This window comes from Rhyacophila brunnea, unplaced genomic scaffold (genome assembly GCF_057557595.1).
Source record: "Rhyacophila brunnea isolate RB1 unplaced genomic scaffold, BYU_Rbru_1.0 scaffold_1, whole genome shotgun sequence".
Taxonomy (NCBI): Eukaryota; Metazoa; Arthropoda; class Insecta; order Trichoptera; family Rhyacophilidae; genus Rhyacophila; species Rhyacophila brunnea.
This window is the reverse complement of record NW_028232751.1, coordinates 53,048,313-53,062,613: the sequence shown is the minus strand read 5'-3', so window position 1 is coordinate 53,062,613 and position 14,301 is coordinate 53,048,313. Positions and strand designations below refer to the sequence as shown.

The 14,301-nt window shown below is 35.1% G+C and overlaps 1 protein-coding gene across 4 annotated transcripts in view; it reads right to left on the bottom strand.

Moving 5' to 3' along the window:
• trol (terribly reduced optic lobes) overlaps nucleotides 1-14,301 on the bottom strand; it is a 602,293-nt gene that overhangs the window by 5,398 nt on the left and 582,594 nt on the right. For all 4 annotated transcript variants that reach the window (XM_085947167.1, XM_085947174.1, XM_085947183.1 and 1 more), the window contains 16 exons: nucleotides 13,891-14,105; nucleotides 12,833-13,191; nucleotides 12,191-12,320; nucleotides 11,520-11,749; nucleotides 10,878-11,085; nucleotides 10,428-10,622; nucleotides 9,282-9,420; nucleotides 9,036-9,171; nucleotides 7,654-7,823; nucleotides 5,884-6,116; nucleotides 5,616-5,752; nucleotides 4,250-4,360; nucleotides 3,677-3,820; nucleotides 2,812-3,049; nucleotides 1,563-1,760; nucleotides 334-546 (listed from right to left, as the gene is read on the bottom strand). In XM_085947167.1, coding sequence (XP_085803293.1) covers nucleotides 334-546; nucleotides 1,563-1,760; nucleotides 2,812-3,049; nucleotides 3,677-3,820; nucleotides 4,250-4,360; nucleotides 5,616-5,752; nucleotides 5,884-6,116; nucleotides 7,654-7,823; nucleotides 9,036-9,171; nucleotides 9,282-9,420; nucleotides 10,428-10,622; nucleotides 10,878-11,085; nucleotides 11,520-11,749; nucleotides 12,191-12,320; nucleotides 12,833-13,191; nucleotides 13,891-14,105 — 3,056 coding nt within the window. The remainder of the gene's footprint in view (nucleotides 1-333; nucleotides 547-1,562; nucleotides 1,761-2,811; nucleotides 3,050-3,676; nucleotides 3,821-4,249; nucleotides 4,361-5,615; nucleotides 5,753-5,883; nucleotides 6,117-7,653; nucleotides 7,824-9,035; nucleotides 9,172-9,281; nucleotides 9,421-10,427; nucleotides 10,623-10,877; nucleotides 11,086-11,519; nucleotides 11,750-12,190; nucleotides 12,321-12,832; nucleotides 13,192-13,890; nucleotides 14,106-14,301) is intronic.

Genomic DNA, 14,301 nt, shown 5'->3' with positions numbered 1-14,301 from the left:
AAGACCTCCTTAGCCACCAATAATAGTGAGTAGTAAATATTACATTTAACGAATTTCTTCCGAAACATACAAAACAGAATTAACTGAAAATTAATTCAATTCTGCTTAAAGATGGCCAAAAGTATTAAAAGAATGCATTGTCGTCGTGTTCTGATATATTCTAAAAGTTTCAAATCTCTAGCTAGTCGGGAAGTTAGTTAAAAATCTTGGAGAAACAAGAAAAAATTTGTACTACAAATGAAAAAATCTGTACCGGACAAACAAGAATACGAGGTAATAAAAACGTGGTAAAAAAGGGTTTGTAATGCATGTAATAATAGTAGTTGTTCTTACCAATATAAATGTTTGAATCTGCGTTAAGTGTTTGAGTCATTCCGGTAGCCTTGCCGAACTCTTCAGTCCCGTCGACCTCCAGGATGGCTTCCGAGGCCGTCCTCTTAACAACGACTTGATGGCGCTGTCCATCGCTCACCTGGACTCGGTTATTCGTTACTGTGTTAATACCATCTCCCAGCTCCCATTGCAACTCTACGTACCCTCCGGCAACTGAAATTATAATACCACATTTTAGTCTCAATAAGGAATACAAGCACAGCAGTGACCAAGTTGACAATATCAACTTCAAACTTAAATATGCAATTGCAATTCTGCGCAACTATTTTCAACATTCTGTTAACAAAATCTCATTCTCAAACATCTCATTAATACTAATTCCATGAAAAACAACTTATTATAAAATGAATTAAAATAATTACAAGACAAAAAGAACTTTTCATAAACCACATTTTTAAATTATCAGTTGAATCATATAAACTTGACAATTCTATGTATTAATAAATACTTTTTTTTGTACTTGATAGAAATACTGAATAAATATAGAATACTGAAATGTCATATTGATTTCCATAGTAACGCACGTATATATTAATAATTTAGTTGCTAGGACCCCCTTAGCAACCAATAATAGTGTTTTACTTTTTACAATTTTTTTCCGAAATAACTTTCCATACAAAACAGAATTAATGAATTCAATTCTGCTTAATGATGACTAAAAGTATTAAAAGAATGCATTTTTATTGTGTTCTGATATATTCTAAAAGTTTCAAATATCTAGCTAGTCGGGAAGTTAGTTGAAAATCGATTGCAAGATTTGTATTGGACAAACAAAAAAAAAATTGTACTGGACAAACAAGAATACGAGCTAATAAAAATGTCGTAAAATATATAAATTTTTTCAATAATACTTAATATATTATATACAATTTATTTTTGCTTTTTGTTTGAAAGATCACTTATAATCAAATTGTTACATATTTAACATTTCAAGCTATATAAATATTAGACGTGAACAGTAAACATGGTCGATAATAACCAGTTTTAATTCATGCGAACCTACAAATAGACTATTTCTCTCAGGGCTTAATGTATTTTTCAGTCCCCGGGGCCCTCTGGCAATTTAGACACCTTGGGCTACAGCTCTTTTAACCCCATGATAAATCCAACCCTATCTCCATGGGACCTTATTGGAAATTAACATTAAATATAACAAGTGTGAAACTTACTACTCAGCATGATGAAGTCTCCGTCTCGGCCACTTCCACCCTTCTCTCCTTGGAAGACCAGCAGACCATCAGGTTCGGATGTGGTAAAGGCCAAAGCTATCACTTCTGTTGCAGAGGGATTGTCATGGGGCAAAAAATATTCTGGCAACTCCACGTACCCTTCTCCAGTCAGAGAAAGGTTATCGATGAGATCAACACCTGTTGATTAACGCAGTAAAGGTAATATAAGATACAGTATAGATAATTATTAAACATCAGGCACATACTGACCAACAGAGCCATTTCAAAAATGGATAAAATGAAACCGAATATTTATGAAAAGAAACTATTGAGAAGGCTCTTTGAAGCCGTGATTGTTGACCAATTGATATTATAAGCAACGTTCCCTCTAATTTTTCTATTGTGTGTGCAGATCATGCTGTGTGTGATCATGTGTGCTGTCACTCGGTGCGGTAAATTTATACCCCCCCCCCCACAAACACTGAAATATTTAAAGTAAAAAACACTGCTTTTTTGGCACGAACACTTTTACCGTTTAAAAAATAGTGTAAGAACTGTGATGTTTTCACAATAAGGAGTACTACTAAACTGTACTGACAATGTTTCTTACAAGTTGAAACATGTCAAAAACTAAGAAATGTAGAGGAGTGGTCATTGATAAACACTAAAATACGTATCTTATTTTCGTATACGTTGGCACGCGATAGAACGGGACGGATATAGTGATCCCGCTCAATGTAAAATTGCACTTGCGTAGTGTTAGTGGCACAAATGAGTCGAAGAATTGTGTATGCAATGGTTTCGTGCATTCAAGTAAAACTAAAATCTGGCAAAGGAAACTTTCTATTACAATATTTTTGTGTGAGGAATGTGCGGGGGATGAAAACGTGTGTGTGGACACATTTTGGTAGGTGTGTGCGCACTTACAGGGGACATTGATTATAAATACATTTCAAGAGTACTGTTGTACTAAGTGTGCAAGAATGATTAAACAATCAGCCAATCAGTAATAGGGTTATATGTAGAAATGCACATTTTAAAATCTGTGTACAGTCACGATTGCGATCAATCAAGTACTAATGCAGCGGTATTTCCAACTTTATCTGTCTCCATACCCAGACAGTACACAATCTACATGAACTGTATGTGGTTTTTGGTATGGTGGTTTTCAAGGTACGTTTCTCTGCCTTTGTATATCTGTTAATGATATATCTGAGCAATATGTCAAATTTATGAAGACTTCTCTTACGGTCTTGGCAGTTGTATCCTCCAGTTCCCAGGGGGCAATCACATTTGAAGAGTCCGCTACGTTCTGGGCGGCAAGTTCCACCCCTTTGACACGGGGAGGTATCACACGGACTGCCGAAATCCCTTGCACTTTCTTCGCAATATCTTCCGTGGAATTCAGGTGAGCATTCACACTCTGTGTCAGTGGCTGGATCGCGACAGAAACCACCGTTGCGGCATGCTGCGCATACACTGTTAACCTAAGGAGAAAATCAGGATCATTAATAAATCATAATACAGTAGAATCTTATTAATATCGTACTATATAAGACCTTATGGTGTCGGATTACTGATTTTACCAGATCTATGAAAAATTGGAAAATAAAAAAACATAATATTTTCTACAGTTTTATGGGTAGCAGCAAAACATAATGTTTTTCTATTGTTTACCTCTTATCGACGATTGTTTTCTTTCAAACTTATTTAAAAATTCTTTTGATTAAAGAATAAATATAAATAGTACATCAACCGAGATTTTGAAAAAGAGGATTTTTTACACATTCATAAAGCAGATCAGTTTTTGGAAGACTGTATTTTTCATTTTGGTTTTATTATGAACACCGACGATGGTCTTAAGTGTTGGCCTATAACGTCGTTTGAGTCAAAGTATGGATCTAATAGGTTGAGCAAGTGGCCAACATCCATTTCTCGTAAAAACAGATATCTTTTAATACACACCTCCACTCAGTGGAAAGCCCATACGATCTTATTAGAATCGAACATGGTCTCTTTATTATGAAACAGAAATGCATTTGTGGTGACATTTTTCATAAAAATTCTTGACGTTTAAATCATGGGATGAGATATATTGAAAGTAGCTTATTTACCCTTTGTCCTTGTGCGGGAGCTTCGTCAATATCGGGGATATCACCTCGGTGTCTAGTTTCCGGAACATCAGTACCACACTCGTAAACATTTGAAGAATCAAGCAACGATGTCATAATGTCCAATGGGATATTGTTTACTTTTACCTAAGAATAATTTTATCCAAAGTTATTGAATTTGTTCTAAAGTTTCAATAATCACATATAATTAATACATTGTATAACATTTTAACTTTATTTTATACAAAAATAAGATAGATTGGTGATTTAAAAAATCAAAATATGTTGTTATATGTAATAAATTAATTACTTATGACTGTAAGTATAATATAAGTATGTATATATATAGCCGATTTAAGTAATATATATATATATTTAATAGGTGTTTACATTGTTAGGAATTTAATGTGTAAAACGTTTCATAAAAAGCAATTATTACAATATGTTTGAATTCTGTTTTTTTCCCTGAGTTTAGAAACTTTGTAATTTCTAATAATAATTATTTTTCAAATTTCGAATTAACAAGGTTTTACAGTGTTATTGACAAATCTTAAATAATTGTGTAAGATTACTTACATCTGTGATGCAGCCTCTGAATCCATTTTCAACTCCGGCTCCCTTGTTGATTCTAAGCCTTTCACTATCGTAGCCTCCTACATAAAATGGTGTCTTCAGGTCGAAATTCACCTGAAAAAAGATATAATTTTGTCAAGTGCAACAGCAGTGATTAACTACCATATCGCAAGAATGTGCAATACATTGGGTCCTAAGCAGGAGAAGAGGCTCTCTACATCTCAATGTGACAGTTGTTAATGAATTTTCTATTTCATAATATGTATACAAATTAATAATAAATTTCACAAGAATCTGAATCGGAACGAAGAGCTAAAAAAAGCTGTCGACTTCCGAAGAAACACCAAATAATGATTTTGTATGATTTTTGTGTAGGGGCCAAATATTTCTAACTACCCCACTAATGGCCCGTGTCTGGAAACTTGTATGTATCCAGTTCGACGTATAACACTTCACCATGAAATATTGTATCGGAAAAAAATGCCCGTACATTAAAGACCGTCCAACCTCTTTTGGTCGTATAGTACTGACATAAAATTCATTTCTAAATAAAACACGGTTCTTGTTGGCTTACACTTTACAGGAAGTCAGCAGCAAACAAATTTGGAAAATAGCCGATATACTGGATTATTTGTTTGGTTAGGTTAGGTTAGGTTTTCATTCTTGAATTCATGAATTTTGGAATTAATGTTCATATTGAATCTAATAAAATTGGAGACCGTATAGTATACGGACATCTCTTTCCGATAGAAAACTCACAGCGATCTGTGCCACAGTGAAATGTTTTATGTACAATTTACATGTAACCCTGATGGGCATGTGAGATGAGGAGCTGAGAGAGTGAAAAACAATATTAATCTATAGAGGTAATAGAGGAACTTGAAGAAGTGTTCTTTATAAGGTGAAACACAGTGTCGGTTTTGCATAAAGCTGTTAAGACGGTCATTTCGTCGTAAAATACAAGTACCCTTTTAAATGATATTTGTTTTTTCACAACCTAAATATTTTAAGTTTTAACATTAAATGGCAGTATATCAATAGGCAAAATTTTGGTGGCCTCCAAACCTGTCAGTACCTTGGACTTCAATGTACTTAAAACCAAAAATGTATTTGATTTTTAATAATCGTTTTGAATTGTCGATCCGTGAATAATATACTTAGGTATACCAGTTTATTACCCTGAATGAAAATTTATTAACAATTTGTGTTTTTTAATTATCATTATAAATCATTATATGGCTGAGGAAATGAAAATTAGTAAATAAATGGGTAAAAAAAGTGTTTAGGTAAGTATTTAAAAATGTATAGAAAAAATACTTGTTTGTAGTTATGGTTTTTTACTCAGCCCGTTGATATGGAAATTACATACCTTGCCATTTCTGAAAATATTGGTAACTGGGTCTTGTCCCTCGACCTGGAGTTTGGCTATGGTTAATACTCTTGAGATAGAAACATTGACAGACTGGTTGGGATTCAATGGCTGTTTGCTTCTCAGTATGGCGGTTCCTGAAATGGGAAAGATCACATGATGAAATATTCTTTTGATGGATATCACTGACTGATAAAAGATAAGTTAGATTGATGACGCCCAAGAACGGATAAGATAGATTAATAATGGGAGTATGAGAGGATGGTACCTGTGCCTGTGTCATATCTGTACTCCAAGAAATTATCCTTCAGTGCCAGAGATGTAAAGTCTCCATGTCCATGTCTTGACTCTGCCCAGTAGATGATGAGTCCATCTTCTAACCGGTCAGGTGTCTTCAGTCTCAGACTTACTTCGAGATGCCTCATGGCTTTTGGCGGGGGAAATGCCAAGTATGCTCCTCCTCCGAATGCAGGATATTCGATCTCTAGCTTTGTTTCGCATCTGATAAATAAAATTGGATGTGGTAAGAGTTGGCAAAAAAAAGATTTCGTAAACCAAATGTAACCTATTCTATTGACAACATGTTTATATCCGAGTGTAATAAATGCATGAGTCATTCATGTTCTTTGACTTATACAATCTGCGAATAATCATTTTATTGAACATACATAATTTTGAAAACACTTCTGAGTAAATATATAATATAAACAATAGAAAAAAGTAAGACCCCGCAGGAGTCGAACTTGCATCTCTCGGGTATCGCGCCCACGTACATAGACCATTATGCTAAAGGAGTCATACTTAATTGCGACAAATTTTAACTAATGGCTTTTAATACTCACTGAAGCGCTTTCCAAATCTTGTGAATTATTCGTTCAATAAAAAAATAGTTAATTAAAAATCATTTGATTGTTTTCATAGCAGCTGTCATTGGTTTCAGCCAAAATGTTTTGACTAAACAAGTGTGGGAGACCTATGGCATTTTTGTATTACAACACTTAATGGCAATTCCTCAATCTTTTATGGTGTAGTTGAAATAGTAGCCATTGGAAAATTAATAATTTGTACGTTGGTGCAATGAAATATGGAAAAAAATAAATATTCTAAATATGTCGGAAGAACTTGCTTATTAAAGTAGGTACCCTGTGTGTGTGTGTGTAACTCGGTACTGTGATGGCAAACGGTTATAACTGCTGTTTACACAATTTTAGAGGAGAGCAAAAACAAAGTTTTGAAATCAGTCTGACAAGAGTTAGTTTATAAAGATGTTTTGAAATATTTTATATCTAAATAAGCGAAATTAGCCCCAGCACAAATCTCACATCATTTCTTTTAAACAAATTGAAGTTTTTCATATTTGGTCAGATGCAGATATCTTTTAACAATACTTTGTGGCCAATAAAGTTGCAGCTCTAATATTTTGCACACATCAAAGAATATACAATTTGGAACATATTATGGAAAAAACTGTAAAAGTGAAAAAAAAACAGCATTTATAACTGTCTGCCTTCATAGTACCGAACTATGGATAATGAAAAGTGTCATATCCTGATAAAAATTGCTTAGTTCAAAGAATTATTGTGGGACAGGGTATCACAATAATTAATAGCTTAGAGAAAATGTATGGAAGAGCATGTGTAAGTTCTAAAATGGGCCCATTCCTGACTTAAAATAGAAATCGTATAGAAACATGCTATAGAGAAAAAACTGGATCAGGAAAAGGCCTCATCACCGGCTGCTAGATAATGCATTATAATGAAAACGGTAGCCGTCCAACCCTATGAAATGCTCAATAAGAACACTGGATCGAACGCCGCGCTTCATCAAAACACTGTTCAAATTCACGATTGAACATGGCGCACACGGAAAGTCGATACACATCTTAATAATTAGCAGAATAAACTCATTGAGTAAATCTGAAATTATGGATGATTGATGCAGGTGATAACAATGTCAAGTTTGCAAGAAACGATTCTATTTGTTGGGAATATCATATCAATGAGAAACCAAGTATATTTTTAAAACTATATCATTTTACCTGTTGCCAGCATAACCGATTGGGCATGAGCATTGATAGCTGTCAGATGTATCAGAGCACTTTCCGGGTCCACAGAGGCCGGGTACGCAGGCATCTCCTGTGCTACTACAGTCCAGTCCAGAGTAACCTTCAGGGCACAAGCACGAATAACCGCGTTCATTTAGGGCTTCCTGAAAAATTATAATGTTTCAAATTTTTTTTTCACACAATTTAATATATCGGAATCAAATAGTTTGACCCTATGGAATTTTAGTTTTTATAACACTTGATGGCATCTCTGGACCATTTTTATTGTGGTAAATTTAGTAGTGCCAAGTCCGACTTACACGTCGGCTTATAATGTGGTGGGTCCCAAGTTTGAATCCTGAGTCTGGCAAATACACATATTGTTTTTCAATGATGTATGAGTCAGAGTATGGACCAAATAGTTTGAGCAAGTGGCTAACATACATTTCTCGTAAAAACAAAAATACTGTTAATATAAAACTCCACTTTGTGAAGGCCCATATGATCTTATTAGGATCGGACATGGTCATAAGAAAAGAAAATAAACTTGGTAGTGAGAGCAAATTATTCGCAGATTGTAATTGAAACTAATTGATGATTCATCTTTCACCCAATTTTAATCAGGATAGTCTGATCATCACCGTACATCATCATATTGTATGATTAAAGTTAAAGCTACATGGAATTGGCCACTTCAAGAATAAAACGTAACAATAATTTACAAATTTGATTGTTTCTGTGAAACTAAAGCAGGCAAAATTATTCTATAATGAAGTTTCCTACAAATTAATCCACTCATTAGAAGACAATAATTCCATTTTTTAGCTTATATATTTAGGATCCTCTGCCTAGTAAAAAAAGTTGTTGTCAACGTTTTACACCAAAATATAGTTAATTATCATTCAAGAAAAGCCATGTAGAAGAGGTCCTTATTCAAAACCTAAGTGGAAGTCAGGGGAGAAACTTTTGCTGTGTAGGAATAAATGCTGGGGAAATACCATAAAAAACTTGAATTTAGGTGTTTCAAATAGGGAAAGTTGACTTGAGGAATACGGCTAAAGACTCTCCAAGCAATTGCTACTCTATTAAAGATATTAATTTATTGTTTCATTGATGTGTCTCACTGTAAATCCTGACTCCTATTGAATGTACTAGTTAAATCTATCCAGTGATCCCTACATTTCACCATCTGCATAGCTGAAGATATTGTTGACAGACCCAAAGTTTCTAAATTATTGTTTTGTCTTACTATGTGGCCAAAGAACTGCAAAACTATTTGAAGATATATTTTAGAGAGCCCAGCCCGTCTTTCACATTTAGTTTAGTTTTATTCATACGCACATAAAAATTGAAAATGTATTAGAATAATATGAGACCTGGCAAACGGCTCGATTCTGGCAGGAGTTTGGCGAACAAGAGTCACACTCCTGGACATCATTCTTGAATTGAGCTTCCTTCATCAGTGGCACATCAACGTTTTCGAGGACCAGTTTACCAATGCAGCCGACGAATCTGAATATAAGATTGTTATTTGTTGATTATTTAACACACTCAGGTAAGTAAATAAAAAATAATATTTGTTTCTCCATTTTATGAAGTTAATATATGTTATGTATAATTACCCATTTCTTGGGGTGAAATCATCTGGGTATTGGTTTCGTGGTACTCCTCCAATGTAGAGTGGTCCTTCCAAGTCCAGCCCAAGTCCTTTTCCACCTACAGAGCTCGAGAATGGTCCTTTGCCATCCACATAGAGGTAGCCTGGAATATTAAAATAAAAAAATAGTAACATGTTATCATATAAAATATTTATATAAAATTTCATTCCAGTTAGGTCTGGTGTGATCAGCGTTTGGACCAATGACATATTAAATGGACAACTCACTTCATACCGGCGCGCACGAGAAATTGTGCATGAAAGTCATTCACAGATGTATAGGTAGATGTCACGTGACCATATGACGTATCCATTTCCATTATGCGATACAAGCTTCGAGAATTTATAGTAATATAACCTTTATTGTAATGGCGTATTAGTGTCATGACTCATTGCGTTAGAAACAGATTCTCGGTAACTTACGACTTCTCTGAGATTAGACGCAAGTGAGCCCAGCGCATCACAGCGACTGTCCAATGGTTTCTGTCATTCAATTGCATTGAATAAACATTATCTTAAAATGGCATTTTATAAATAATAAATAATACTAACACATGAAAAGTGATACCCCATCTTTCTTGGAGTGTTTAGTAGATTTTTTTTACAATTTTTAACTAGGCACATTGGCATTTTGTAACACAATAATAACGGTGGAGTCGAAACCTGACAGTCAGAAATTTTGTATGGGCAGACCCAGCGGTGTCGCCAGACCGCTTGCAAGCAGAATGTTCATTTGAGCGTAGGATACCGATATTAAAATATGAATTTCGCCATCCGGCAGACCCGACACAAAGTGAGTGTCATTTTATTTTCTAGATGCTTCGTCCATATTAATGTCATTGGTTTGGACTTGTGGGAACACTTCAAACTGGAAATGCTCATTTATATTAAATGTCAGTAAATCATCCAATACACTTTCTGGAACAAATCTATTGATAACGTAAACGCAATAGAGCTGCATTCCTTGCCTATATATTCCATGTGAGACTTATGAAATAAGGCAGTAAATGTATAATAGAGAAATGTGTAATTTATGGTTGAGGGTTGAAGAGATACTTCAATATAGGGAAGTTGGTGAAGGAAAAAAGAAGGTCAGAAAAAATGTACAAACCGTCTCTTCTGCTTCTGCTAATTTTAATGTTGTGCCATTCGTTGAGTGAAAGAGGCCTATCTCCTCGGATCAGAACTGAGGAACCGGAGCCAAGAGCGAAACGGAACTCAGGATAACCATCGAGTAGGGCGAGAGAAATCATATCACCAGAACTGTCGGGCTTTTCAGACGTGAACAGGATAACGCCATTGTTATCTGAAAAGTTTTCACATATAGTTGGTTTATTTTGTCCAGCAAAAACTTACCAGTAGTAGCAATCACATGGAATTATGTTATAAAAAATAATTACAAGTGTTTTTAATCACGAGTCATATGAATGTTTTAAAGTAAAATATTTTTTTGCTAAACTATGGCAATTGCCACAATCCAAATTTTAATATTTACAGGTGATTGAATAGACGAGATGTGCCCAACAGCTGGTTGGACCGTTGGAATCCTTGGCTTTCTTACCTTGTGGTTTGATTGAGATTTCAATGTCGAAATACAAATAGGAGTCTTCTAGTTTCTTCAGGCTGATGAAGCTGTTTCCGCCAAATCTCGGGACAACGTTTGTAACCTTGAGGATGAGACGGGTCTCCATCTTCAATGCACCCTTGCTCACTCTGCAGATGTATGGTCCGGCGTCATTTTCAGTCAGCGATGTCAGGGTAAGAGTGGGCTGTGATTAATCAAAATACAATAACTTTAGAAAAATAATTGTGTGGTGTTTGTGTAAAGCATTATAATAATATGTAACTACAAATCCACACATCGGTGGTAAACTGATGAACTAAAAAGATTGCAAGCAATATGTTCTATCTACAAAATATCTAACTTTACAGAAAATATGGTTGATTAGCATTGAGTTTATGTTTTGCAGTTTAAATCTTATTCTTTGATCTTCAATAAATGCTATCTATCCATGTAAAATATGAATTTCGACAAAATTTCAGATAAGACATCTTATATTCAATGTAATATTATATTACATTGAATATAAAATGGTTTTATTTGACTAGTGATCTAAACTATGACTAGTATCCAATGAGTTGATAACAAGTTAGTTTAACATAACATCGACAACTTTGTATTTATCCCTATGTCTATACTCACATCGTTGGTGAGAAGGCTTCTGGAAAGCCTAGCGTAGGGTCTCTCCCAGTGGAAAGTGACAGGCGGTGTTAAGTTAGTGTTGCAAGGCATTTGAACAGTGGCTCCCAAGGATGCGGAGTGGACTGCAGGGGCGTCATTGTACATATTCTCTCTTGTTGGAGGCCAATTTGGTTGTGGCTCATTTGGGACTGATGGCTCATATGGAGCCGGTGGCTGTGGCCAATCTCCTTCTGAGGTTGAAAGAAAAAAAGCATTATTGTAAAATTTTATCTTATATATTTTATTACTCATGAGTAAAAATGGTAGGTAATTTACCTTATTTTTAAAAAAATTTTACTACTGTTCATCCTGCCAAAACCAGATTTAAATTTATTATTCTTATGAAAATCTTTTTTGGAAAGCAAAAATGTATGTAATTTGAAGTTGTTTTTATTTATATTGAATTGAGCTTCAGTATGACGATCATACCTTTTCAACAATCATTTCGTAGTATATAAAATCGACACCTTCTACGTAAAAGGTTGTAACTTCGTTTTTGGCTATTTTGATTTGATTGCCTTTTATTAAATAATTTTTAAGAATTATTATTAAAATCATACTATCTACTGAAAAGTACCATTTTGCAGTTACCGACTTATACGTAGGTGTCGAAATATCAGAAGGTTAATTACCTGGGTTGACATCTAGAATAAACTCATCGAAGGTTGGCCCTCCTATTTCATTGGCGTCACTGCAGCGATAAACTCCTGCATCATCCACGGAGATATCAGTCAGCTTAAGAGTTATGCGACCAGGAACTCCCTGAAAAGGTAATACATTACAATGGACACGGTCAGTATAGAAAAAATTTTAAGTAGCCATATTTCATCAGTCATTTTTTAATAACTAGTCCTTTATTTAGACAGGATTATTTGCATGGCATGGAAAGGAGAGCAAGACACTAATTGTAAAGCCTGTGTTTACCTAATGAAATGAATGAACCCTGAATATTTTTGAAAGAAAAATTCCTTGTCGTATTTATGGGCCAGTTAGGGACGGCAATAATTTGTGGAGAAGATACAATGATAACATCTACGGTCTATAATTATGAAGATTACAGTTTAACTCAATCAGTTAAGATTGGGAAATTATACGGCGTATGAAGGACAATGAACAGCCAAAGAGAATGATGTCAAGGAATCTAATAAGATGTGAAAAACCCTGAAAGTTCCTGTTCCCTAAAAGTAACTAGTATTAATATATAAAAAAAATTTGAAGTGATTTTGACATTTTTTAATGTTTTGATATAGTAAAAATCATTGAAATTTACTTACGCTGAATGTCATATGTTCGGTGGGATTGTCTTTTATCCACGTGAGTCTTTGATTGACGTTGGATCCGGAACATTCCACTTTCAATGAATCACCAGTATTGGCAGTCATGTGTTTCGGAGAATTAATCCTGACATTGTATTCATTTGAGGGTGATCCTCCTCCGCCTGCAATATCTCCACGGACTGGGCCAGTGTCGATTTCGTTATCAACGAGTGTCAGTCGCACAGATTCATTTGTCTCTCCAGCATCATTGCGAGCCGAGCAGGAATACTCTCCCTCCATTGAACTGTCAAAGTTGGCCAGTGTTAGCGTAGATGTTCCTCTATTTGGGTAATCAATCTGGCGGTTCTGTGGTGATACTGCAACAACAAATAATGTATTAATTAACTTTACACCTCCACGCCAGACTTTTTTATCGAATATAGTGCATCAAGCCTTCAGTCCATAGTCCTTGGTAACAGATGTAATCACAGAATTGATTCACATGCCACCTGAGTGTGGGCTTCACACTTTTATGGGACAGCGCCACAGATTCTGTTGTCATAGCTGACCTTCTCTCATCTTGCTATGGTGCTACAAGTGTGATATGTATACTGCATCAGCGGGTCTATTCTATACAAAAGGCGACTATCGTCCGCTAAGGATAATGTGTAACGTGATAATGTGTTAGTATTTATTACATACATTTTGTATTGAAATATTATAATTTCAACACTCAGCCGTTTAATCAGTCGAAACTGTCTCTCTCTCTCTCTATCGCTCATGCTCTAAATTTTAGCACAGCCAAGGGGCATGCCGTTAAAATATAGCATTTATTGCAACAATTAATACCAACTAATTGTAATTGTTACAATAAGTGCTAATAATTCGATACAAACATACCCTAGTTAGCGGTTTTAGCGGACGAAATTTTATATAGAATAGACCCGCAGGGATTTACACAAGTAAAATTATAAAATATTTGAAAAAGTGATAAGAAAAGGTGTGAATTTGTGGCTCTGATAAAGGAATGTAATATGGAGAAATAGGTAACTAAATGAAAATCATATATTTCTTACCCATCGACCATTGAACGGATGGCTCGGGATATCCTGAAGCCCTGCACTCAACGACGACATCCTTGCCTGCATTAACTTCAATGTATGTATCGGGGTAGATGGAGATGGTGGGCAAAGACTGTATTACAATTGTAGCATTGACTGAGCCCTCTCCGGCGACATTGGATGCAGTACAAGTGTAAGTTCCGTCTTCGTTCACGCTCACTGATGAGACACTGTAAATTTCACAAGTTATTTTAGTCCAATTGAGAATTGGTCGGGTAATGGGCTCAATGGGAAGAAAAGGTTCAATGACACCAAATGTAAATTATCATTTACTCTTCAAAGTGGAGCATATGGACTTCCTCAGAATTGAGATTATTTAAACGACCTTTTTGAATGATTATTAGCTATTTACTCAACCCATTGAGT